This window comes from Spermophilus citellus, assembly GCF_964194105.1.
Source record: "Spermophilus citellus genome assembly, chromosome: 3".
Taxonomy (NCBI): Eukaryota; Metazoa; Chordata; class Mammalia; order Rodentia; family Sciuridae; genus Spermophilus; species Spermophilus citellus.
The window spans coordinates 139833662-139861337 of NC_138184.1; the positions used below are offsets into that span (position 1 = coordinate 139833662).

The 27676-nt window shown below is 37.6% G+C and overlaps 1 protein-coding gene across 3 annotated transcripts; it reads left to right on the plus strand.

The window, feature by feature from the left end:
- The first annotated feature begins 1613 nt into the window (after window positions 1-1613).
- KBTBD2 (kelch repeat and BTB domain containing 2) lies at window positions 1614-27425 on the plus strand. Of its 3 annotated transcripts, none has more exons than XM_081285901.1 (4): window positions 1614-1732; window positions 14322-14824; window positions 22540-22705; window positions 24711-27425. In XM_081285901.1, exons 2-4 carry the CDS (start codon window positions 14655-14657, stop codon window positions 26244-26246), a joined length of 1872 nt encoding a protein of 623 aa, XP_081142027.1. In that variant the 5' UTR covers window positions 1614-1732; window positions 14322-14654; the 3' UTR covers window positions 26247-27425. The 3 variants fall into 3 exon arrangements, with proteins under 3 accessions (XP_081142027.1, XP_081142026.1, XP_081142025.1); XM_081285900.1 differs by lacking the exon at window positions 1614-1732 and adding an exon at window positions 1854-2255; XM_081285899.1 differs by lacking the exon at window positions 1614-1732 and adding an exon at window positions 1855-2263.
- Window positions 27426-27676: the final 251 nt, after the last annotated feature.

Consider the following 27676-nt stretch of genomic DNA (forward strand, 5'->3'; position numbering starts at 1 on the left):
CTCTCTCTCTCTCTCTCTCTCTCTCTCTCTCTCTCTCTATATATATATATATATATATATATATATAAAGACTCAAAGTGAGTTCCTTTATTTTTTAATTTTTTAATATTTATTTTTTATTTTTCAGTTTTCCGCGGACACAACATCTTTGTTTGTATGTGGTGCTGAGGATCGAAGCAGGGCCGCACACCAGGCGAGTGCGCTACCGCTTGAGCCACATCCCCAGCCCCAGACCTGTGCCTATATGTTGGAGTACTAACCCTATGTTTTCTTCTAGAAGTTGCATAGTTTCTAGTCTAATTCTGAGGTCTTAGATTCATTTTGAGTTGGCCTTTATGCAGGGTAAGAGATAAGGGTCTAGGGTCTGGGGGTTATAACTCAGTGGTAGAGTGCTTGCCTAGCACATGTGAGGCACTGGATTTGATCTTCAGTATCACATAAAAAATAACACCTATAATCCCAGCGGCTCCGGAGGATGGAAAATTCAAAGCCAGCCTCAGCAACTTAGCCAGGTCCTAAGCAATGCAGCGAGACCCTGTCTCTAAATGAAAGATTAAAAAGGGCTTGGGATGTGGCTCAGTGGTTAAGCACCCTGGGTTCAATCCGCGGGACCAAATAAATAAATAATAAAGGTATCGTGTCCATCTCTAACTAAAATATATATTTAAAAAAGAGATAAGGGTCTAGTTTTATTTTTCTATATGGACTATTATCAGATAAGCACAGAGGGAATTCAATAAAGGTTTGTTAAATGACTCTACTTTCTAAATTCTGTAAAACAAATTATCAGTAGTTCCAGATACCACACATATTGGCGTGCATTCAGGTGATTTAGACTAGCATCCAGGAAGTTAATTCCTTTAGTAATGTATATGTTTTTATCTTAAAGTCATCTCCGTTCTCTAGATTGGGCTTGTGCCAAGAGTGAAAATTAGGCAGAGTCTGTGTGAGCATTTCTGCTCATTTTTTGATCCATGAATAACTCCTAGCAAATGAGACAGCAAAACTACAACCTTCTGCTTGCTAACAAGCTATGGCAAGTTAATCACACTAGTGAGGGCCACAGCCATTTGCTGATACAAGCGCTTCGCATTGGAATTTGTGAGAAGGGGGGCCGTCGCATTGCACCAAAAACTAACTGGAGCCTTTCCTCGCAGACGCTCCCCTTCTTCCCCAACTGCGGGTCCTTCCGGGTGCTACTTTGACCTTTTCCTTGGCCTCAGAAAACTCAACATGCTTTAGAAAGTGGAAGGCGTGTTTTGGAGAGCAAGGACGGAGGAGACAAAGCCCAACGTCTCCCTAGGTTCCCACTTCCCAGGTCTGGCATTGTTTAGTCTTACAAGCTCCCACTCCTTGACCCAGCCTGCAAATATCTGCCATTTCCAGGGGGAAAAAACCTAAGAGGAAAACGACTGCCGGTGTCATAAAATAGGGTGTTTTGGGGCCTGGATTTCTTAGTGCTGAATTTCTCAGGCCCCTCCTTTCGCCAGCCCTCTAACCCGCCACTACCAGATAGAGCTCGCGCCGCAGGCCCGGGCTGATCCGAGACCCTTCCTCCGCGCAGGCGCCCTCACCGGGCTCCCCTGACCTTCCCCGGGAACCCCCTTCATTTACGCTCGCCGTCACCTCGCGCCGCCCCCGCCCTTCCTGCTCTTTCCGTTTCTTTCTTCGCGCCTGCGCGGCCTCAATTGTTTTGGCTTTCCGGTGGGATCCAGCAAAGGAAAAGGGCGGGGTAAGTCAGCTGAGGGCGGGGGACGGGGGGCCTGTCTCGAGAACCCGGGAAACTGAAAAACTGCCGCTTGTGTCGACAGGCGCGTGAGGGGAGGGAAGGGAGGCCGGGGGAGGGGTGGGCGCGCTTGCGGGCGGGCCAACGGTCCGCTGCCCGCGCGCTTCCGGGCCGCGGAAGGGGCGAGAGCGCGCGGCGGGGGCGGGGCGCGGGCGGTGAGTTGGGCGTCTTGCGGCCCGGGGCTGACGAGGCGGCGCGGCTCCCGAGGGAGGAGTCTGGCGGCTGCTGGGCCCTGAGGAGCGTGCGGCGCTCCCGCAGAAGACGCTGCTTTCTGCATCGGACTGGCGGGCCGAGGGTGGGCGCGAGAAGAAACCGGAAGGAAGAGGCGGCGGCGCCAGCCTTCCTCCGCGGGAGGCGGAGGCGAGACCCCGGCCCGGGCCGCTGCGGAAGGGCCACGCCCCCGCCACCGCGCCCGCGAGGCCTTGTGTGTTCGGGCCCGCCGGCCGGATCGAGTGACTGAGGGACTCGGGTGAGCAGGCATCGCGGGCGCTGGGCGGGAAGGGGAGCCTGTGGCGACCTGTGTGAAGAGTTGGGGAGGAAGCCTGTAGCAAGAGGGGGCTCAGCCCTTTGTGGCCCGGTGGGCGGGGGGCGGCGGCGGCTGCGGCCTCTTTCAAACCCGCGTCGCTTCCGCCGCGGGGGGAGGGGCGGCCCGGGCGCTCCCGCGGGGGCGTTTCCGGCCCGGGCCTGGGTTCTCGGTGGCCGCGGGTCTCCCAGGCGCCGCCCGCCCTTGCCCGAACAGCGCGCCTTCACTCGACGACCCGCGGTGTGTTCGCGACAGCGTGCGCTGAAGGAGAGCAGCCCCTTCCTTATGTTTTTATTTTTGTTATGTTTCTGATGCGTCTTAAGTAAACCAAGAGCGGTCTAGATTAACGGAGATCCTGTTATGGTCTACTAATGATTTTAAGGAGAAAGCAGAAGCTGCTCTTTGAGACGGGAAATTGTGTACGTGTTTACTTTAGACTGTGAAATCGTTAACTTATATGAACTCGACCACCTCCTTCTTCTTATGAATTGGAAAGTAGTGGAGTAGCAGCGTATCTTAGTTCGCCGTCCCGCAGTTGTTTGGAGTTAACGGCTTTTTCCCTTCTGGCTGAGCAATCTTTAAGATCTCTTTGTAGTTACCTTAAAGGGAGAGGAATATCCGTTCCGCTGTCTACAGGATTTCTAGAATGGTCAGTTTCCACGAATGCCTGTTCAAATTAAAACAAAGGATTCAGAATGGAAAAGTTAACTTTAAAAATATATGCTTTGGCCAACGTCTACATCAGTTAGTCTCATCAAAACGTAGGGGACCAGGACTGGTCACGTGTTGTTTATACATGAATCTGTATGTCTGGCTCACTGGGCAATCAGGCATTCAGAAACAACCCTATTATGGCAGTGCGCTCTGACGAAAATTAATTCTTACAGCGAAGCAGTTAGTTACCTGTTTACCCTACCCTGAATTAGGAATTTTTGCCTGAATTTGAGTAGTAAGGACTGCGCATCTCTTCCCAGTTGTGAATGAGTTAAGTTAGTAGAGAACTTTTTTTCTGGCAATTTTTTTTCAGAAGGATCCCCCCCCCCCCCGCCCCTACCTAAAATACATTCAGAAGTCAATTCAGCCAGTTTTCCAATCTCCATGGTGTGAAATTTTCTATTATTTTAATTTGGCTGGTAACTGATGTTATGTTTACTGCTTTGATCTTTTGTTGGCCTAGTGCTTTTTTAATACCTTTTAGATAGGGTCCTAAAATCTTTAAGAGGTCTGTCAATTTTCTTCAGGACTATGGCGTTTCTCTTGAGCACGTTCTAGTCCACACAGAGTGCTATTCTCTACGTAGTGCTCTTTTTCTCAGTACATGGCGTTGTAGAAGAGTTTGTAAGTTCTGTAACTCCTACCCCTTATTGCTCCCATAAGAAGCAAAATCACAAAATCTAATGTTATTCACAGGACCTGAAAGAAGATGGGATGGAAGAGACATATTCTAGTAGTTAAGTACACACTCCATGGATTTTTTTTTTCTCTTTGGTTAGTGGAAATAATGAACTATTTCATCATATCTAAACATTGAACATTGTATTTATGGTGCATAGTAAATTCCTAGAAACTTGAGTGCAGTCTTTATAAAGCCAAAGAATACCTTGTTTTTTTCTAAAGATTATGCACGTTTAAGAGAAAAAATAATTATTTTCTTTGTCCATGTTCCTATCACAGTTGGTACTGGAAAAAAGGACATACAAATGAAGATTTCATTCTTTCCTTACACCTCAGTCTTTTCCAGTTTTGTAGAGTTTGAATAGACCAAATGATATTTAAATAACTCAGAATGCCCAGTTTGGTTCCAGTAGTTATTTTAAGTGTATGAAGAGTGTTGCTGGTTCTCTTGGTGTGGATTTGAAGTGCTTCGATTCTTTGTAGGAGAAAGGAATTATTATAAGAGATTTGGAGAAAATATAATTATTTGATAAGAGAGTATTTATTTCTCTACCCCATTCTCATGCCTCTGACAAGTAGTGACTTGTAATTTCTGTGGTAAGCTTCTAAGAAAAAGTTTACCTTCACTTTTACTTACAGAAAGAAACTAGTCATAATCATTGTTGGCTAGGCTCTTCATGACTTCATACATGAGTATTTGAATATCTAGGAAATCGACTGTGATTTAATAAATCATTGATTTGGTGGAAAATGAAGTTCCATGAAAAAGTTGAGGTCAGTTTTGCATTAGCATGCCTTTCCACAGCTTTCTTAATAAGACACTATACAAGACTATGGGGGGGGGGGAATGTGTCCAAAATAAAAGGACATACTACATTCATATAATTACTTTATCACAGGTGGTGTGCCTTTTTTATTCTTTAGTTTTTTAAAAGCAAGATAACTTACTAGTCATAATACAGTACAGATTCTTGCACTACCCTGAATTTGTTTAGGGTGCTGAACATAATAACCTGATGGAACCATTTGGTCTTTTCAGTATTATAAAGAAGGAACACAGGGGAGACTAGTTATAAGTTGTGAATTTGGCTAGAGAAAGAAAAATGTTGAAATTTATTAAACTTGAGAAATTCTTCAAAGGGCAAGGTGGTTTTTTTTGTTGTTGTTGTTGCTACTTATTAAAACTCAGAAAATTGTTTATGTAGCATTCGATAATCAAAAGAACAAATGCTTTTGATAATTTTAAAGCAAACTTTCTAGCATCAGTGTTTTGTCCTACCAAAGGAGAAGCTTATCACATTGAAATGAAGAAAGATTAGTTTTTATGATTGTGCCATCATGACTCTGAATTTAGTTTTTGTGCACTGACATCAGTTTTCACAATACTAGTCTTTGATAATTTTTTTTTGATGATTTGTACCATCAAAATATCCTCTAAAAACTTTGAATGAATTTTTCTTATCTCCAATACTATTTAGGACTGGGGGTAATAGGTTATTAATAGAGCGTTTGCCCAGTCTGTGTGAAAACTTGGGTTCAATCCCCAGCACTGCTAAAAAACAAAATACCATTTAGCCAGGATGAAAAGAATTATTTCAAGTGCTGAGATCTCATAATTGGAATTTTTAGTCCTGGTAAAGGTATGGAGATCAGGAACTTGGAAAGTACTACAAAAGCTTAACCAGTGAGTGGACTAATGGTAATTGCAAAATTTTACATAGTAGTATGTGTTTCAGGCCTTTAAACTCATTTAATCCTTGAATAAATCATTGAAGAGAGTTCTGTTTTTATTTTCATTTTACAGATGAGCAAACAGTTCAGTGCAGAACTAGGCTTTCAAACCAAGTAGTTTTGAGTTCCATGCTCATGACTTTTTTTTTTTTTTTTTGCAATACTTGATTCCCAGAATACTCTGAATCTTTTCTAAGAAGTTTTCAGTCTTCTGTACTGATATTTGTAGCATTGAAAGATGCAGCACATTGAAAGTGTTTCCTGTGGATGAAATGAAGTATGTATCCCACTACCCTTTGTGGAGGAGAGATCTGCCTTGATTGAACACAGGGCCTCACACATGTCAGGCAAGTGCTCTACCACTGAGCCATGACTCCAGCCCCATTTTTAAAAATTTAATTGTTGTTATTTTGTTTTTAAAGAATTTTTGCTTTGTTGCCCAGATTGGCCTTGAACTTGAGATATTACTGCCTTAGCCTCCTGAATAGCTGCAATGATTATAATTATTATTATTATTTTAAAATATTTTTTTGCATTGCTGGGCTCAAAATTAGCCTTGTGCTTCTTGGCAATTGTTTACCACTGAGCTATGCTTCCAGCCCTTGTTTAATTAATTAATTAATTAATTTTGCAGTACTGGAGATTGAACTCAGGGCCTTATGCATGCTAGGCAAACATTCTACCACTGAGCTACATTTGAACCCTTTAAAAAATTGTGCAGGCTGACTTCGAATTTGTGATCCTCTTGCCTCAGCTTCCCAAGTGGGAAAATAGGTGTGTACCACTGTGCCCAGTCTTATTATTTAAGAAATTCCTGGTACTGGGAATTGAACCCAGGAGCAGTTTACACTGCACTACATCCCCAACCCTTTTTATTTTTTATTTTAAGACAGAGTCTTGCTAAATTCCCATGGTTGGCCTTAAATTTGGCACTCCTCCTATCTCAGCCTTTCAAATCATTGAGATTACAAAGTGTGTGCTACCATGCCTGGCATCTTTCTATTATTTATCCTTCCTCCATTTTTTTTTTTTTTTTAAGAGAGAGAGAGAGAGAGAATTTTAACATTTATTTTTTAGTTTTCGGTGGACACAACATCTTTGTTTGTATGTGGTGCTGAGGATCAAACCCGGGCCGCACTCATGCCAGGCAAGCGCTCTACCGCTACCGCTTGAGCCACATCCTCAGCCCCTTCATTTTTCATTCATTGCTCAGTTATTTGTCTCATTTTCATATTCATAGTACTTAATCCCTTACCTTTTTTTTTCTTGAGCCTGTAATCTTGCCTGATTAACATTGGGAAAGTTTGCTTTGCTTCTGTTTGTGTTTCTGTAACTCCTCATTAGAAGGGTTCTACTGATACACCTGTAAAATGATAACTAGGCTTCAAAGTGAAATTAGTCATCTTCTTCCTCAACCCCCTCCCCCATGAAAATACTGCCTTCAACCTCTGAAACCTTAGAAAGCGTTTGGAATGGTTTTAAAAATTTCAACATATCATACATTAATCTTCGTTGGTTCTTTAGTCTTTAATATCAATATTTAAAACCTATAGGACAAATTCATTGTTATTGTTATCTCTTTATGAGTATTAGAATAGTATTTGTGTAAATTTCCTTTGCAGATATTCAAGTATATTTTGCATCCTGAAGACCTAAATATTTTTTTTGTGTGGTGTTGGGAATCTAACCCAAGGCCTTGTGTGTGCTAGATAGGCACTCCACCACTGAACCCCAACCCCAGCCCTTTAATAATATTATAGGAAAGTGAAGTGAGCAATTCAGACAGTGAACTTATACTTCTGAAATAAGTTAGTTTCTTTCTGCGTTTGTTTTTATGGTAAAATTGAAAAATCAGGTTAGCTCTAGAAAGATTTTACTCTAATCATTTTGATTATTTAAGGGAGGAAAAACATTGAAATAATTTTCTGTAGGAGGTGTTTTAGATTTGTAAGTGATTGTGTGTCTGTACATTACTGATTTATTTAATTTTGATGCTCATTTAGTTGCAGGTTGTTTGCTTTGAAATGTTTTTTTTTTTTCAAGTTTTATTTATAAATTTGTGGCCACATTGAAATATAAAAACACTTGATAGCCTTTTCTCAAAGGCATCATAAAAGGGGGTTACAATAAATGAAAATGAATTAAAATCATGCAGATACATACAAATAAAAGATCATATCATAACCTTCCGCTGAGTTAATTTGTTTTGTTGCTGTACATCAAAGGGCACAAGCCTCTAAAATTCACAAAATTAGGCGATGAATAGAAAGGCCTTTGCAGCGACTGACTGCGTGTCCCATAAAAAGGAGTCGACCAGTTATCTCTCAAGTGGATGAAGCCACAGGATGAACAGAATCTGTACTGTACCAAGTACCACTGTTGAAGAGGAGGGGGCACCTCGAGAGGAGGGGGCACCTCGAGACTCGAGGGCAACTCGTTCATCTCGTTGACATCAAGTGGGGCATGGGAATTGGGAACTAAACACTGCAAATGAAGTTCAGTAGAAATCACTTGATTCCTTGGTCTATAGGTGAGCCAGGAATGAAAGACAGAACCATCGTAGAAAATCTGTGGTACGATTCCACAGAAACTGACAGGATAGTTAAATTCAAGTTCATTTGGTCGCACATGAATTGCCACACAGCCAGTCCCAAGAAATAATTCATCAGGGCCTATCAATTCATCTTCATAAAATAGTGCTCTGTTAACTACTATACGGAAATTAAGATGGCTGCATTCCACCAGTACTTTGTTCTGCCCAGCACACATCCACATCCAGGAAAAAAGTGGCAGCAACAGTCCTTCCAGCACGAGTACGGCCTTCATCATGCTGGATCTCAGGGTAAGATCCTCTCAGGAAACAGCGAGGGAGCGCTTTGAAATGTTTTTGTGGTACTTTTACTCAGAATCTTTTAGACTTGAGTTTCTAAATATATTAGAAGGAGAAATGTTTTCTTTTCCTTCAGTTATTTCAATTTATCTTTTTACTTGTATAGGAAGTCCTTAGGTGTAAAAAATAAGCAGGACTTTGTACTTTTAATAATTAGTGGATAGAGAAAGGGATCTCATTTTGTGTGTAGCATTCCAGTCTTACTCTTATTCTCTTCTGTCAAGCAAATCAGTTAAAACCATTGAACTGAGCTCAGGACTTGGGGGGGGGGGAGTTAAAAACATCCATAGTTTTGGGCTGGGGTTGTGGTTCAGTGGTATACCGTTTGCCTAGCATGTGAGAGGCAGAGTTCAATCCTCAGCACCACATAAAAATAAATTAAATAAAGGTATTATGTCCAACTACAGCTTAAAAAAAATAAATCGGCAGTTTTCATGTCAAAATACATAGTACTTTTCTTTGAGTGTATGCTATTTGCATGACTCCCATTTAATTTTTAACGCCAGTTGGTATTTTTCATTGTAGAATATGTTATAATGATCAACTTTAGTTATAGGACTTTCCTATTAATCTTCAAGTACTTGGTACCAGGAATTGTGGCATATAACAGTGATTTCCTATTTTCTTTGGCCTTTGGTTCATCTAATGAATCCATGTGCTCACTAAATACCTTTATATAAGAATTGTCTTGTATATATCTTGTTTTTCAAATGTATATGGATGTGGTTGACAAAATAGTAGTTTCAAGGTTTTTTTAATATCATCATCATCATCAGTAGTGGCAGTGGTAGTAATGTTTGTTTTTAGGTTTGGTTTTTAGAACAGGGTCTTGTTATATTGTCTATATTGGCCTCCAGCTCCTGGGCTCAAGAAATCCTTCTGCCTCAGCCTCCTAAGTCATAGAGAATGCAGGTGTGAACCCAGCTAAGTGTTTTCAAATCAGTATTAGCCTTTGTTGTTATTCCCCCCGTCCCCAACAAATTATCTGGAGAGAGGGATGTCTTCTTCATTGAACCTTAATAAAAGGTATTCATAGCAAAATCTGTTTCTGAAGTCCATCAAACGAGCAGAGTTTGGGAAGGTAGTTGTGTGATTAGGTGAGAGATATTAGAATAGTCAATTGAGAAGAAAAGAATCTATACAGGTTAGGTTAAATAAGAATTACATGTAGTTCAACTTCCAAAAATTTAAAATTTGTAATTTTTCTCATTTTTGTGGTCTGAAGGGAAAACATTCCAGCAAAAACTTCCAAGTATATATTTTAGTCACTGAGTCAATATTTCATCAAGCAGTCTAAAGCAGAGATTGGTACGTGTGGCCTGTTTTTGTAAATAAAGTTTTATTGAAATACGCATCCATTCATTTACATATTGTGTTTGGCTGCCTTGGGATGGGAGTTTTTTTTTTTTTTTTTTTTTTTTTTTTAAGAGCATTATGGTTATATATCATAGTTGGGTTCATCCAGACAAACTCATTGGACGCAGGGAAATCTTAACAGTCCCCAAACCCTAAAGTATCTTGTCTTTATGGTGAAAGAAAATATGATATCTTTGGAAAGTTTTCTTTTTTAAATTAGGTAATCATTATATATGTTAATAAAACCCGCAATATTTAAGTAGATCTTCAGTAAGTTGTTCTTTCTTTCCCAGTGTGAACCACTGTTAGCAGTGGAACCAAGCACCAAGCCTTTGTTCATTTTACTTGTATTATAGTTTTTAAGATAAAGAATAAAATTTCTCGTATTCTTGTTTCTATCATAGTTTGGAGTTCAAAGCTGTGTGAGGATGTGCACACGTGTTCCCAGCAACCCAGGAGGCTGAGGCAGGAGGATTACCAGTCATGATACCTAAGCAAGATCCTGTTTTAAAATAAAAAGAGTGGGGAATTTAGCTTAGTGGTAGAGTGCCTCTCGGTTCAACCCCCGCTATCACAGGGGAACAAAAAGTTTGGAGTTCAAGACGAAACTTGGTGATAGAGTAATACCCTATCTTGGAAACAAACAGTTTTAGGGCTGGAAGTGTAACTGAATGGTAGAGCCTGTGCTCAATTTAGCATGCACAAGAACCTGGACTCAGTCTACAATACCCCACTCTTGAAAAAAATGAATAAATAAATAAAAACTTTGGAAATGAAAGACCAGAACAGTTCCATTTCAAGAAAAATGTTTTTAATATGCAGCTTGCTTCACTCATTTACCTGCCTCTAGTGACTACTGTTTTTTAAAACACCATGTTTTTAATTGCCAACTATGGTTTTCCCTGTAGCCAGCAGTGAGAATAAATGCACTTGGTGTTTTGGAACCTTTAATGATTGGCACCTCTCAACCTAGGTACTTCAAGTGCAATGATTGGCACTTAATAAATTCTCAATAAACATTCTTGAATTAAATTTAAGCAGCTATTAATTTATAATAAAATTAAACAGTTAACTTGGTACCTGAGAATTATTCAATCTGAGGATGCCAGCTTCTAAGAAAACAGGAAAATGTGACTTTTTGAAGTTAACTTTTGATGTAATATGGAATGGTATGAAAAACAATACAGTTAAAGAAATTTTTGTGAAATATGTAATATTTCACTTCATAGTTAAGTATTATAGTACAGACTTACTTTCGTTCTTTTTCTTAAAAGAAGTGAAGGAATCTTGTTAGATGTGTTATGGGGAATTTGAAAGGTGTTGGTTGATCATCCTAAACTTTGGAACTATTTGTATGTTTAATTGATACATTTTTGCAGTCTGTGTTCCCAGAGAGATAAGATACTAATTTTGTTTTAAATTGTACTAGATATACATCTGTTTGAATTCCTGTTTAGTGTGATGTCTGAATGACTTCTGCTTATTTTAATGTAATTTTTATTTAAGATTTCTCTCCTGGATTATAAATCTAGCAAAATCTGGATGAAAAATAAAAATGAGACCCTCAAAAATCAATATAGAAAAATTAGGTCATATCATTGTGTGGCTAATGAGTGACCAGACTTATCTATACTAGTCTCTAAGAAATTCTGAGATGTAGCAGTATATCCTAAGTGCAACTTGGCCCTGGTCACCAGTTGCTGTCACTTTGTTTGAACATGGATGAAGACAATTTGGGGTCCTATAGCTGGGGTTAGGACTTTGAGTTTATTTAGGCATGTATCCCCCCTCCCCCCCTCAGGCCTTTTGTTGCAGGGCTAGGATGGAACCCCAGACTTTACAAGTCAGTCAAGTGCTCTACTGAGCTATATGCCCAGCCTAAATGGATGCATATACATGTGTGTGTGTGTGTGTTTGTGTGTGTATATATATATATCCCCATAGTTTTAATTTTTTAATAAGGGGATGGGATTCAAGAAGGCATATTGCTCTTGGGGTTTTTAAAATTACTTCATGGCCTTGACATATCCTTCATATTGTTGTATGCAAACAAACACTTGTTTAAAAAACCACCTGCTCTGTCTCTATTCCTTTATTTTCCTTACATAACAAATGTCATAAATGCCTCTGTATGGGTGTCTTCCATGTACTGCTCTAAATGCATATTTTTTTATGAGAAAAATCTTTATGATACCATTGATGTAGAAGGTATTAAGCATTTGCAATGCCAAATGTTGTTTTTTGCAATACTTTACTTGCAATTTTGAGATTCAAAAAAATTAAAAGAAAAATTTTGCTAGTAAACCTGACCTGAAGAAGAAACATGAAGAAAATTATACATGAAGCTATGTATAATTTTTATTTTTTACAGTGTTTCCCCCAGCAAAGATAATGTGTCTACTTACGGAGCACTGCCCTAGAGTCCTTGAGAGGATTTTTAAAATAGGATACATGTACCACATTACTGCCATAAAATCTGAAAAATTCTTAATTACAGAATATAACTGTCCCAAGAGTTTTGAATAAGGGATTGTGGGTGGGTATCTGCTTACTTGTGTGTATGAGAATGATTGTTTTTCTACACTCTTATAGCACCAGATCTTGCTGCATTATATGTGGCAATAGCCAGCGATTTTAGGTATTGTTAACTTTAGAAGTTGGAGTAATAGAACTTAGATTTATAGTATAAATCAGTTCTGGAAAAGTAAAGATGCTACCTTAAATGAACCAAAGTCTCTGCTTTTGCACCTGTTTTAGTTATTTCCATATTTGTTGGAATTTGACAGTCTATATCAAGTTAACAATTTGTGTAATAGTATAGCTTGGCAGGAAGATACGATATGATCTTCTTTTTGACATAATGGATGATATTTTGAGAGAAAAATATTAGTGGTTTTAGTGATGATGATATTTTTATGTCAAAATCACTATTTTCTGGGCTGGAGATGTGGCTCAAGCGGTAGCGCGCTCGCCTGGCATGCGTGCGGCCGGGGTTCGATCCTCAGCACCACATACCAACAAAGATGTTGTGTCCGCCGAGAACTAAAAAATAAATATTAAAAAAATTCTCTCTCTCTCTCTCTCTCTCTCTCTCTCTCTTTAAAAAAAAAATCACTATTTTCTGATTAAGAGATCTAAAGGTTGTTTAATAAAAGAAGAAGAGGTGGTAGTTTTTTTGTTTGTTTGTGTGTTTTTTAGTTATAGATGGCCACAATATTTTTATTTTGTTTGTTTATTTTATGTGGTGCCGAGGATCCAACCTAGTGCCTCATATATGCTAGGTAAGTACTCTACCACTGAGCCACAACTACAGCCCCGAGGTGGTAGTTTTGTAGCTTATATGTTAGTAGCATTTTGTCTGGATTTTCTCTCATTTTTTTCTTTAATTCCTTTGCTGAATGTTGTAAATACTAAATTCCAAATAAGATTTCAAAGTGAAACTTTCATTCATCTGGAATTTTTGTGATGAATTGTATGCAGTATGACTAAAACCTAGGTTTTTTTTTTTTTTTCCTTCAAGTAGTTAGACGGTTCTTCTAGCTTTTATATGTTGAAATAAGCCAGTCTTCCTAATTTGAAATGCCATGTTTATCCTCATGGTAGTCTAATGACTTGTGTGTACTTGGATTTATATTATATCGATAATACATCTTAATATTTAATGAGTCTTAAGAAATTGCCCCCCACCAATATTTTGACATCTTTTGTGCATTCTTACAGGTAATTTCCCTGAAAATAAGATTTAGATTGTATTTGTACTTAAACTAACTTACTAATTTGGAAAATATTCATATTTGAGTAATATGGCATTTACTGTTTTATGAAACATATTTCCCTCCATTTAGTTTTTTTTTCAATAAAATTGTATGCTTAAACATAAGATTCCTAGGAAAGATCCATTCTGCAAAGAAATACATTTCTTCTCTCACACTATTGACCTGCAGATTTTAGAATACATAGCTTAGGGCTGAAGGTGCTGCTCAGTGGTAGTGCCTGCTTTCTTAGCATGTGTTCAGGATTAGGTCCAATCCCAAGCACCTTGAAGAATATTCGCCCCCCAACATATCCTACACATTGGAAATAAACAGTTTAAATCTATTTATTGTGTAGTTTAAATCATTTTAATTAAATATGAAGTCTTAACATTTAAAATATATTTAAAGATGACAGTCATTACTAGAGTGAGGGTTCTTACTCCCCTTTAATTATGGTTATGTGTTTTTGCTAAGCAAATAAGTAGATCTGGTTTTGGTAACTTATTCTTTGAAGAACTTTTAAAAAAAAAGTATGCTTACTCACGTGTTTCTATTTTCCTGGGATGTTTATACTTTGCATAGAAGACAGAAAGTTAAAACTCTTAAGTGTTTTATTTTAGTTATACATGACAGTAGAATGTATTTTGACATATACATACATAGAATATAACTTCTCATTCTTGTGGTTGATGTGGAAAAACTGTTAAGTGCTACTTTTCTTTTTTTTTTAATGTAGACTTTTAAAATGTTCATTTTTCTCATGTGTCATTTTTATTTTAATGTCTAAAGTTTAACTTCAAATATAATTTATAAGCTGCCATTTTAAACATTGTAGTCTAGAAGTGTACTGGCCTAGATAACTTAACTGATCTTTTTTCTTTTTAGTTCTCTGGAGGATCATTGAACATAGGATGTTGCCACAAAATCTACCTCCTGTATTTTTCTCTTTTACTCATGAGCTGCACAATTGCAAATTTGAGCAGGATGTCTGAAGACCATGTTGAAAAACTCTGAAGAATCTAATTAACACAGGATGACCTAGCAGTGATTTTAAGCCTATAATAAGATACTATTCATTAGTGACTGTGTCAGTCTTGGTTCTGAATGCTGCAGATAACAGCAAGCAGACTTTCTCTTTTATTTCTGAAGTATTCACTTGACCTTCTATCAAGACTGACTTTTCTAATCTGTTCCGGGAAATATTAATGGAATACAGTCATGTCCACTCAAGACGAGAGGCAGATCAATACTGAATATGCTGTATCCTTGTTGGAACAGTTGAAACTGTTTTATGAACAGCAGTTGTTTACTGACATAGTGTTAATTGTTGAGGGCACTGAATTCCCTTGTCATAAAATGGTTCTTGCAACATGTAGCTCTTATTTCAGGTAAGTACTTTAATCTTGATAAGTTTGTAATTATAAATAAGATTGTTAGCTTGTTTTAGGAGGAATTCTTTTATATGTTAAATTTTTTTAAAAAATGAGGTCTTGAGCTGGGGATGTGGCTCAAGCGGTAGTGCGCTCGCCTGGCATGCGTGTGGCCCAGGTTCGATCCTCAGCAACACATACAAACAGAAGATGTTGTGTCTGCCGAAAACTAAAAAATAAATATTAAAAAATTCTCTCTCTCTCCCCCCCCTTTGGAAAAAAAAATTAGGTCTCAATGTTTTGCTTAAATTTCCAGTTTAGATGATGTAATATTGTCAATTTATTTCCAACATGTGTAACATACAAAAAAAGATTTTACAAAGGCATAAATACAAGAGATTTGTTAAAATTACCTAAGGTAAAGTTTTAATGTTAGGGAGACATGAGGATTGAGAATACTTTCTTCTTTCAGAGAAATGAAAATCAGATAATTTTACTCTGGAGATATTCAAATACTACATTGAGAAAACAGTGATCCTTATTTATAAATTTAAGTTGTAATAGACTAATAATTTTTAGAAGATGATAACTGTTATTATTTCCTTCACAAAAATGTATCTTTTTCTTAGACTTGGTTACTATTATTCTTGGGATACCTTTTTTAAAGCTTAACTTCACATTTTTTATGATCTTTTGCATCTTTAAGTTGCATGAAAAAGAATAGAAGCTGGACATAGAAATTGCTTTTTGTGTTCTGTACCCTTAAGTGGACTTTTAGTTAATATTTGGAAAGGACAGGGTGAATAAAGATGAATTAAATGTATATCACTGTATTCCTGCTACAAATGTTAACAGGGTACGTGAAGATCAGCAATGAATTAATTTCTGCTGCTCTTTAGTGGCAGCTATAAACAGGACAGATTAAACTGACCTTTCAAGGCTAATTTATATGAAGATAGAGAAACTTCACATTCCTCAATGTACCACATCCCATAATTGCAGAAGCTAAGGCCAAAATGCTAGTTGCCTAGCTGTGCCTATATTTTTTTATTTTGGTTGAATCTGAATTTTTTATGAAATTTCAGGCACTGATTTTTTTTTTCTCTGTCAGAAAGATTAGTCTGTTTGCAAATATTGATTCAAAAACCTGTTTAATCATTAGAATTCTGTTGGGTGCTTTTACAACTGGAGATCATTGGATTACAAAGCCAGAACTACTCATTTGGTGGGTTTGAGGTATGAAATTGCATCTGTTTATTAGAATCTGTGTATTAAAGAACATTGCAAATGGTTACGATGCTGGGGGGGAGCGTTTTCCCCCTCCCCTACAGATTCATTAACTTAGGTTACAGATCAAGGTTCCAAGTTCAGTCAATACCTTGGCTCATAAGTTTTCCTTTTTAATGGCCATTAATTATAAATTGGTTACCCATTTAGAGCTTTTTGCTTTAGTTATGGATTTTCAGATTGAGATTTGTAATTTAGGCTCCTTTGTCATCTGATCTAACTTTCAAACCTGTACAGAAATTCTATTAATATTTTCTGTCTTTTCTTTATTTTGACCAGAAAGTAACAACATGGGTTTACTTAGTTGTCTTCCATTTTTCCTCCTTTATTATAAAGTTTGTGACTGTAGAGATAACATTTTTAAAATTCTCTAGCCATGAGGTTATTTATCTTTAACCAATATAGTTGAAATTAGTGTTCTTAAAGAACAGGAGACTTGAATTTTCCATTAATATTACAATCTTAAAGACGAGTCCTTCCAAGACTTTCATTATTTCTTATCACTAGCAGTTCCTTTTTTTTTTTAAGTTTCCTTGATCATCTGAAGGAATATGACCTCCCAAAAGCAAGTCATATATTTTATATTTATGAGATGAGTTAATAGTCCAGTATATGTTTGTATTAAAGCTACTTATCACAAAGATCTTATCTGTGGGTCAAGTGAATAGCAGTAAGAAGAAAACACCCATATATTAATATATTCTTGCCATATATGATCTTTTATCTGAAATGGGTAAATTATCGTATACTTTGATCTTTTTCCAAGTGTTCTTCAACAGGATTCCACTTTCAGGTTTCCAGATTGTTACATACAGTGCTACTAAAAATTTAGAAATTCTGCCTGTTAAACTAGATATGTTCTTCCTTTGTAGTTTGTGTTACCTGTACCATCCCATCAAAAACCTGTAGATACTTCTGAATAGTAGTTTCTATTTCCTGGTAACATTTACTGAACGTTTTACACCCCAAATGAGAGAATTATTTGAGAATTAACCAGAACTTGTATGGTACTTAATCTGTATTATGTAAATTATGATTTGCTTTTGCTTAAAAATGTCAGTTTGAAAGTTTCAGATTGGCTAGGCTTCTACTATTGTTGGTCTTTAGGAAACTCAGTTACTTTACAGAAGTTCATTAATTTGTTGTCAATAAAGCATAATTTAGGCATAACTAATCTCCGAGCCTCTGTATAGTCAGCCATTCTCTTGCCCTTAGTCCCTTTTCAAAGTTACTGCCCTCTAGAATAAAGGTAAAAACAACCGCTTGATCCCTAAATATTTCATTTTATTTTGAATATTTTTTTTAGTTGCTAGATGGATACAATACCTTTATTTAATTTATTTATTTATGTTTATGTGGTGCTGAGGATTGAACCCAGTGCTTTACATGTGCAAGGCGAGCCCTCTCCCCCTGAGCCACAACCCCTGCCCTAAATCTTTCAATTTTTTTATACCTTTATTTTACTTATATATTTTTATGTGGTGCTGAGGATCGAACCCAGCACCTCTCACATGTGCTAGGCGAGTATTCTGCTGAGCCACAACCCCAGCCCCATCTTTTATTTTTATTCAGAACCTTTACAGTTCTTTTTCAGGTTGCTTGTGATTATCTCCCATTTTTCTATGCCAGAAAGGTGAAGGTGGTAGCAATAAGTGTTTTGAACGTTTTTCAAGAACATTTCCTGGCTCTTTATTTTTCAGTCAAGTTTATTTGTGGCCATTCGGTGTCCTTTAGTGGGAAATCATTGATCACCCTAACTGACATTGTTTGTACCCCCTTTCCACTCCTTGCTTGTCTGGAATCAAGCTACCATTCTTTTTTTTTTTTTTTTAAATTATTTATTTATTTTTAGTTTTCTGCGGACACAACATCTTTGTTTGTATGTGGTGCTGAGGATCGAACCCGGGCCGCACGCATGCCAGGCGAGCGCGCTACCGCTTGAGCCACATCCCCAGCCCCAAGCTACCATTCTTATTGCTCATTCTGAGCTATATTAGAAGTCATCTGTGACTAATTGCTTTTACGGCATTTATTTCCCTTGATTTCACAATTTTAATTTTTTTTTTTTAGTTGTACTTGGACACAATATTTTTATTTATTTTTATATGGTGCTGAGGATCGAACCCAGGGCCTAACGTGCGAGGCGGGTGCGCTACCACCGAGCTACAGCCCCAGCCCAACTTCACAGTTTTTGACACCCTCTGCTGTTGTTTTGAGTAGTATTATGCTGGTCTGGTGATTATTTCTCTCATGATTTTATTTTTGGTGGTACTGGAGATTGAACTCCACTGACCTGTGAACCCAGTGCCTTGTGTAGGCTAGGCAGTTGCTCTATCACTGAACTACATCCCAGCCCTCTTTCATTGGGATTCTTTTTTTTTTTTTAATTAAAAAAAATTTATTTATTTATATGTGATGCTGAGAATTGAACCCAGTGCCTCACACATGCTAGGCAAGTGCCTACCACTAACCCACAACCCCATCATTGAAATTCTTGAGTGGGTTTTTCTTTTATAGTTAGTCTTTCTCACATAACTTACCTGTCTTTAGTTTCTACTGCATGAATGTGTCACCTTCATTGTTCCACTGATATTTAATATTTATCTGATTATTATTTCCATTTGACCCATCTGCCTTTAAATCACATATATCCAAAATTTAACTTACTTTTCCCCTGGGATTAACTTTTCTTCTTGGATTTACAATTTTTCTTTAAATGGCTAACAATAGTTTTTCAGGTTCTTAATTGAAAATGAATAGGTAATTTTGACTCCTCCTTGTCTGTTTGGTGCTCTATCCCATTGCCTTTGTTCAGAAAATAATCAGGACTTGTAGGCCCTTTGTAATATTTTTTGTATCCATTTCTGGCACCTTCATCTCAGGTGTTTTAATTCTCATTGCTGTAGCCTAAAACAAGTTTTCATACTGCTAGTCTTTGGCTCTTGAAGTCATCCTACAGTACATTTTATCATGTTGAATTTTTTTTAATAGTTTTTAGTTGTCAGTGGACCTTTATTTTATATAGTGCTGAGGAATTAACCTAGTCCCTCACACATGCTAGACATGTGCTCTTCCACTGAGCTACAACCCTGGCCCATCATACTAAATCTTGACTTAAAATCCTTCAGTCTTTTCCATTATGTACAAGAAAAAGCTCAGACTCCTTTTTTTTTTTTTTTTTTTCATTTTTGGTGCTGAGGATTGAACAAGGGCCTTGTACATGCTAATAAGCACGTACTCTACCACTTACCTCTTATCTTACTTTAAAAGGCTTTCCATGATGTCTGACTCATCATTCCAGTTTATTCTTTAGTATCTCCATGAACCTTATGTATTCAACTATGCCCCTTTAACAGTTGGATTCTACCATATTTTATCAATTTTGAAGGTGTCCCCCAACTCTTCATTTTTTTTAATGTTCTTTTTAAGGTGGACACAATGTCTTTATTTTGTTTTTATGTGGTGCTGAGAATCGAACCCAGTGCCTTACATATGCTAGGTGAGCGCGCTACCATTTGAGCCACATCCCCAGCCCCTCTTCATTTTTTGAGACCAGGTGCTAAGGTTTTGAGGCTGGTTTTGAATTTGTGATTATCCTGCCTCAGTCTCCCAAGTAGCTGGGATTACATGGATGTACCATCATGTCTGACTCCTCATCTTATCCTTGAGAGGCCAAAGCTAGTGATTGTTATGATGGATCCCATTCTTTTTGGGGTGGGGGGTGGGGGAGTAATGATGATTGAATCAAGAGGAGCTTAATCACTGAGCCACGTTCCCAGCCTTAAAAAATTTTTAAGCCAGGCCCAGTGGCACACATCTGTAATCCAGATGGTTTGGGAGGCTGAGGCAGGAGGATCCAGAGTTCAAAGCCAGCCTCAGCAAAAGGAAGGCACCAAGCAACTCAGTGAGACCCTGTCTCTAAATAAAACACAAAAGGGTTGGGGATGTGGCTTAGTGGTTGAGTGCCTCTGATTTTACTGGCCGGTACCAAAACAAAATTTTTTTTTTTTTTTTTGAGACAGCATCTTGCTAAGTTGCTTAGGGCCTCACTAAATTGCTGAGGCTAGTCTTGAACTTGGGATCCTCCTGCTTCAGCCTTCAGGGTTGCTGGGGTTACAGGCATGTACCACTGTGCCCCGCCTGATGTCTCATTCTTTTTTTTTTTTTTTTAGTTGTATGTGGAAACAATACCTTTATTTTATTTGTTCATTTTTATGTGGTACCAGGGATTGAACCCATGCTTCACGCTTGCTAGGCACCTGTTCTACCACTGAGCCAACCCCGATCTGCTATTCTTCCCCCGCCCCAATATTTTTAATCGTAGATGGACACAGTACCTTTATTTTATTCATAAGTTTTTATGCTGAGGATTGAGCCCAGTGCCTTGTGAGACTCTACCACTGAACTACAGCCCCAGCCCAGCCTGCCATTCTTTTTTTTTTTTTTTTTAACATTACAATGATCTTGACATATCATACATTTGATTCAAATGGGGTATGAATTCTTATTTTTCCACGTGTACAGATTGCAGGATCACATTGGTTATACAGCCACGTTTATACATGCTGCCATACTAGTGTCTGTTGTATTCTGCTGCCCTTCCTACCCTCCCCTCCCCCTCCCCTCCCCTCCCATCACCTCTCTCTACCCCATCTACTGTAACACATTCTCTCTCTCTTTTTTTCTTCCCCCTCACACCATCTTATATGTAATTTAAAAAAATATATTCTTTTTGGTTGTACTTGGACATAATATCTTTATTTTATTTATTTATTCATTCATTCATTTATTTATATGTGGTGCTGAGGATCAAACCCAGGGCCTTGCACACCCTCTACAACTGAGCCACAACCCCAGCCCCACCTGCCATTCTTTCTTTTTTAATCATTCTTCTTTCTTAATCACTACATTTAGGGGCTTTTCTCTTCTATGCATATACCCTATCTCAAAGAATAAAATGGATTGGGGATGCAGTTCAGTGATTAGAGCATCCCTGGGTTCAACTCCCCATTCTTTTTTTTTTTCTTTTTTTATTTATTTTATTTTTTTAAAAATACACAATAGTGGAATGCATTATAGTTCTTATTACAAATGTAGAGTACAATTTTTCATATCTTTGTATATAGAGTATGTTCATGCCAATTCATGCCTTTATACATGTACTTTTTTGCATTGCAATTCTTATTACACATATATACCACAATTTTTTATATCTGTTTATGTATAAATTATGTTGACACCCAATTCAAATCTTCATACATGTACTTTGGATAATGATGTCCATCACATTCCACTGCCCTTGCTAATCCCCTCCCTTTCCCTCCCACCCCTCTTCCCTATTTAGAATTCATCTAATCCTCCCATGCTCCCCCTCCCTACCCCACTATGAGTCAGCCTCCTTATATCAGAGAAAACATTTGGCATTAACTCCCCATTCTTATTCTCAGCCCTAGGTAACTACTAATCTCTGTTTATTTTCCTTTTTTGAACCATTTCATATAAATGGATACTTGCAGCGTGGTCTTATGTTCGTTTCTTCACTGAGCATAATGTTTTTGAAGTTCATTTATGTATAGTATTTATGAACATTTCTTTTTTATTGCTGAATAATATTTCATTTTCAATTATCCAAAAGAAAAGGATATACAAGAACTATGCCATTATATATGAAAGACCTGTGCAATTTTGGATTTTGTCAGGTGTATCCTGCAGCCAATACTGGGGTCACTCCCCATTCTTAATCTCTGCTCTAGGTAACTGCTAATCTCTCTGTTTATTTTCCTTTTCTGGACTAATACAAATGGATTTATACAATATGTGATCTTATATCTGGCTTCTTCACTGAGCAGCAATGTTTTTGAGGTTCATATATGTTATAATATTTGTCTTTTTTTTAATTTTATTTTTTTTGGTCGTAGTTGGACACAATACCTTCATTGTTATTTATTTATTTTTATGTGGTGCTGAGGATTGAACCCAGCACCTTACACGTGCTAGGCGAGCATTCTACCGCTGCACCACAACCCCAGCCCCAGTATTTGGGTTTTTTTTAAATTGCTGAATAGTATTCCACTGTACAACTATAAGGAGTAGATTAATTTTTTTTTAGTTGTATGGAGGCAGTTCCTTTATTTTGTTTAGTTATTTTTATGTGGTGCTGAAGATTGAACCCAGTTCCTCATGTGCTAGGCAAGTGCTCTACCACTGAGCCACAACCCTAGCCCCAGGAATAGGTTAATTTATATGTGTTTACCCACAATGGCATAGTGAAATAATCTGATATATCTCTGGGACTGGATCATACATGCTTCTCTGTTGTTTCCTTCAATAATCTTCTTAAGTAACTATTCTAAATAAATATCTCATGTTGTCTAATCATTTCTTTTTAGTTCTGCATTTGTTTTACACTGAATTCTTCAGCTTTGTTTTCCTATGTTCTACTATAGGGCTATGTTCATGAGTGGACTAAGTGAAAGCAAGCAGACACATGTACACCTGAGGAATGTGGATGCTGCCACCTTACAGATAATAATAACTTATGCATACACGGGTAACTTGGCAATAAGTGACAGCACTGTAGAACAGCTTTATGAAACAGCTTGTTTCCTTCAGGTAAGCAGTTTTTTCCCTCTCGGTTATGTACTTCAGTTGGTTTATTTTTTCAAGAAACATTGTTTTGCTGATGTTTCATGTATGTAATTTTCTTATTGCAGATTTTTAAAGGGAACTTTTTTTTCTCTATTTATAAAATGTGAAAAGAGATAAAGAATAGGTTTTGTTTCACTGGTTAACCTAGTTTTATAATAGGAACTTAATTAAAAAGGTAGATGATAATTTCATCCTGATTTCATATTCTGCCTAATATGCCTGCGAATTTAGATTTCAAATTAATCTTAATGTTTTTAAATTTAAATGCTATAATTTTCCATGTTTAAAGCTTAAACATATTAATGTCTGGTATTTTCACAGAGTTCAGGTTTTCATGGAAATTATTGAATTTAAATATTTATAATGGTTATAGGACTATATTAAGTTATTAAGAAGTAAAGTAAAACAAAAAGTGATGGTTGATATAGTGTGATAAACTGTATTTTTCTCTTATGTTCCCTTCAAAAAAATTTTTTTTTTATTGTAGGTGGATGCAATATCTTTGTTTTATTTATTTATTTTTTATGTGGTGCTGAGAATCGAACCCAGTGCCTCATGCATGCGAGGCAAGCACTGAACCACTGAGCTACAACCTCAACCCTCCCTTTTTTAATTTTAAGAGGAATATAAGTATTTTCCTCATTTCTTTTCATGTTTTGGAATAACACTACTTCAGAAACTTTCTCCATTGGTTAAATTTGGGAAGCAAAAAGTTCATGGTACCTCATAGGTATATGATAAACGTGTGCTAAATAATTATGAATGACACTAGTCAGATGTTAATACCTGAGTATAACTCTGGGAACTAGAACTCAATTCATTCCCTGTGTAGCTTCTTTTCAGTCTTGTACTGTAAAATTGTGCAGTATTTTGTGTCTACAGTTTGTGGAAGTTGAGGCTGTAGAAGCTTTATTTTGTGCTTTAGACTCAAAGGTATTCACTTCCTGAATCCAAACTTGGAAGGGAAAACTGCTTACTGTAAGCATTGATTTTCTGTAGTTTGCAAGTTTTTCTTAAAGCCAGGAACTAAAATAATTGCTAAGAAATTGATGCATTTAAAGAAATTCAGATTCTAGAATACTTACTGTAAATAAATTCACATTCTAGAACATTTATTGTTAATATCAACACTGTTCCTAATATCAACACTGTTCCTTATAATTCTTTTCTGCCATATTAATGAAAGTCATATTGCTTACCCAGATGCAGCAGTACTCTCTCTCTTGGGTTGGGTTGTCTGGTAAGCCTGAGATATAGGCTTTATATCCCAGTCCTATTTATTTATTATTTTATGTGGTGCTTAGGATAGGACCCAGTGACTCACTTGTGCTAGGTAGAGTGTTCTACCAGTGAGCCACAACCCAAGCCCCCAGGCTCTTTTATTTTTTTAATAATCGTACTGTATGATGGGTTTTGTGGTACTGGGAGTTGAACTCGGAGGGCTTTACACATGATAGACAAGCACTCTACCACTGAGCTACATCCCTAACCCACCTTGGACTTTTTTTTTCTTTCTTTATTGATGCCTTATAACATAGTGGTATTTGTTGTCCAGCCCTTTTTAAAAATTTTTATTTTTAATTTGAGACAGAGTCTCACTAGTTTAGGCTGGCTTTGAACTTGTGATTCTCCTGCCTAAACCTTCTGAATGGCTGGGATTACAGTTGTGTGCCACTATGCATGGCATGTGTTCTCTTTCTTGGACAGGTGTGTAGGCCTTAAGTGAGAGAATGAAAATGCAAAACTGCAGTTTTCTATTATTACTGGAAGACCTTATTTCCTTAGTCCTAACCTTAGTCCAAATACATGTCTATATCTTAGATAAAAATAAAAGTTGGGGCTGAGTGTGTAGTGCAGTGGTAGAGCATTGCTTAGAATGCATGAGGCCTGGAGTTCCGTCTCCAGCACCAAAACAGTAAAACTGTCTATCTTGCTCTTACCAGCCTTTTTTCTGTTTGTTTTACTTTAGGTAGAGGATGTGTTACAACGTTGCCGAGAATATTTAATTAAAAAAATTAATGCAGAGAATTGTGTGCGATTGTTGAGTTTTGCTGATCTCTTCAGTTGTGAAGAATTAAAACAAAGTGCTAAAAGAATGGTGGAGCATAAGTTTACTGCTGTGTATCACCAGGAAGCATTTATGCAGCTATCACATGATCTACTGATAGACATTCTCAGTAGTGACAATTTAAATGTAGAAAAGGAAGAAACAGTTCGAGAAGCTGCTATGCTATGGCTAGAGTACAACACAGAATCACGATCCCAGTATTTGTCTTCAGTTCTTAGCCAAATCAGAATTGATGCACTTTCAGAAGTAACACAGAGGGCTTGGTTTCAAGGTCTGCCACCCAATGATAAGTCTGTGGTGGTTCAAGGTCTTTATAAGTCCATGCCCAAGTTTTTCAAACCAAGACTGGGGATGACTAAAGAGGAGATGATGATTTTTATTGAAGCATCTTCAGAAAATCCATGTAGTCTTTATTCTTCTGTCTGTTACAGCCCCCAGGCAGAAAAAGTTTACAAGCTATGCAGCCCACCAGCTGATTTGCATAAGGTTGGGACAGTTGTAACCCCTGATAATGACATCTACATAGCAGGGGGTCAAGTTCCTCTAAAAAACACAAAAACAAATCACAGTAAAACAAGTAAACTCCAGACTGCCTTCAGAACTGTGAATTGTTTTTATTGGTTTGATGCACAGCAAAATACCTGGTTTCCAAAGACCCCAATGCTTTTTGTCCGCATAAAGCCATCTTTGGTTTGCTGTGAAGGCTACATCTATGCAATTGGAGGAGATAGTGTAGGTGGAGAACTTAATCGGAGGACTGTAGAAAGATATGACACTGAGAAGGATGAGTGGACAATGGTAAGCCCTTTGCCTTGTGCTTGGCAATGGAGTGCAGCAGTTGTGGTTCATGACTGCATTTATGTGATGACACTGAACCTCATGTACTGTTACTTTCCAAGGTCTGATTCATGGGTAGAAATGGCCATGAGACAGACTAGCAGATCCTTTGCTTCAGCTGCAGCTTTCGGTGATAAAATTTTCTATATTGGAGGGTTACATATTGCTACCAATTCTGGCATAAGACTCCCCTCTGGCACTGTAGATGGGTCTTCAGTAACTGTGGAAATCTATGATGTGAATAAAAACGAGTGGAAAATGGCAGCCAACATCCCTGCTAAGAGATACTCTGACCCTTGTGTTAGAGCTGTTGTGATCTCAAATTCTCTTTGTGTGTTTATGCGAGAAACCCACTTAAATGAGCGAGCTAAGTATGTCACCTACCAATATGATCTGGAACTTGATCGGTGGTCTCTGCGGCAGCACATATCTGAACGTGTACTGTGGGACTTAGGGAGAGATTTTCGATGCACTGTGGGGAAACTTTATCCATCCTGCCTTGAAGAATCTCCATGGAAACCACCAACTTATCTTTTTTCACCAGATGGGACAGAAGAGTTTGAACTGGATGGAGAAATGGTCACACTACCACCTGTATAGTTGTGGAGTTCAGGGAGTGCACGCCTGATTTCATGTGCTTTGTCATTTCCTTTGCTAAATGGGAGGATATGAAAGGACTAAATATGAGTACATAAATATCTATCTTTGATAAATTTTATTTTTATGCCCTACTTAATATTTGCATCAGTATAATATATATCAGTGAGTCTTACAGAAAGATATGCTTCCATAATTGAAATAGGTTATTCAATAATGAGAAACTTTTATGTGTATCATGAGAGCATATAAGAGTCTGATTATCTAACATTGTTAGCCCTGTGTATGTATAGTTCAAGAAGTTCACTTACAAAAGTAGTTTCCTGTTCCTAGTGTGGTATATCACAAATTGTGCTGAGGTTAATTCAATATATGGATTTCATTCCTGTGCTTCTGTTTTGAAGTCCTGGAATACCGTTTTTCCAGTGTAATTAATTCAGCTGCACTTAACACTAATGTCCATGTTGGTATAGAAATGTTGTCTAAATCCTGTACTATAGTTGAAGAAGATCTTCCGTAACTTCATGGTATTACACAGGGAAAGCTATGACTGCAGGATCAGTCTAACTATACTATTAGGTGCATGTATTCTCTTTCCACTAACTTATACTTGTCTATCTAGAATACAGGTTGTCCATTCAGCTGGTCATTTGCCAGGTGTGGACTTAAGTTGCTGGGCTTGCAATATGAATTGCTAGCCCCTCATTGTGCGGGTCTGTGTGGAGCTTTAATCAGTAAATGTCTCCACTTCTGTATTACATTAACATTGGCTCATGCATATAACTACCTGCTGCTGATGTAGTTCTCCATCTTAAAGTTTTAGAGCGGGTTAACCAGGTCATTACATCTTAATTTAATAACAAGCATTACTGTAGAGTGATTGTGTATAGGTATCTGTTAGCTGTCAGGGTGTGTTTTTTTTAACCTGATGTGTGTGTGTTGGGGGGGTGGGATTAGGAAGGTGAACTGTTCAGGAATTTTCTGCACAAGCTGTGCAGAAGAGCAGATAACTAGCGCTGCTCTGGCATTAATCCCAGGAACCACTAGCAGTAGTGGGGCGCCGCCAATCTAACATGAGCACAGGTGCTTCATGACAAACATTACTAGCATGTTCAACTGCATAATGTTCTGGCACTGTATTTTGAATGACATTAATTTATTAAATAAATTGTATATATTCAATTTGTTTTTGTTTTGTGGTGGGAACGGTATAACTGCTTTTAGTTTGGGTTTTACTGGGTCAGCTTAGCTAGTTGTAGGTAATTTCATCAGAATTTTGAGATGGACACACACACATACATAATAGTCTCCCATTACCTATAGTTTCACTTTCTGCAGTTTTAGTTAACTTAGATCTGAAAATAAGTGGGAAAGAACAGTTCATAAGTTTTAAATTGTAGGATGTTCTCAGTAGCACGATGAAATCTTGCCAT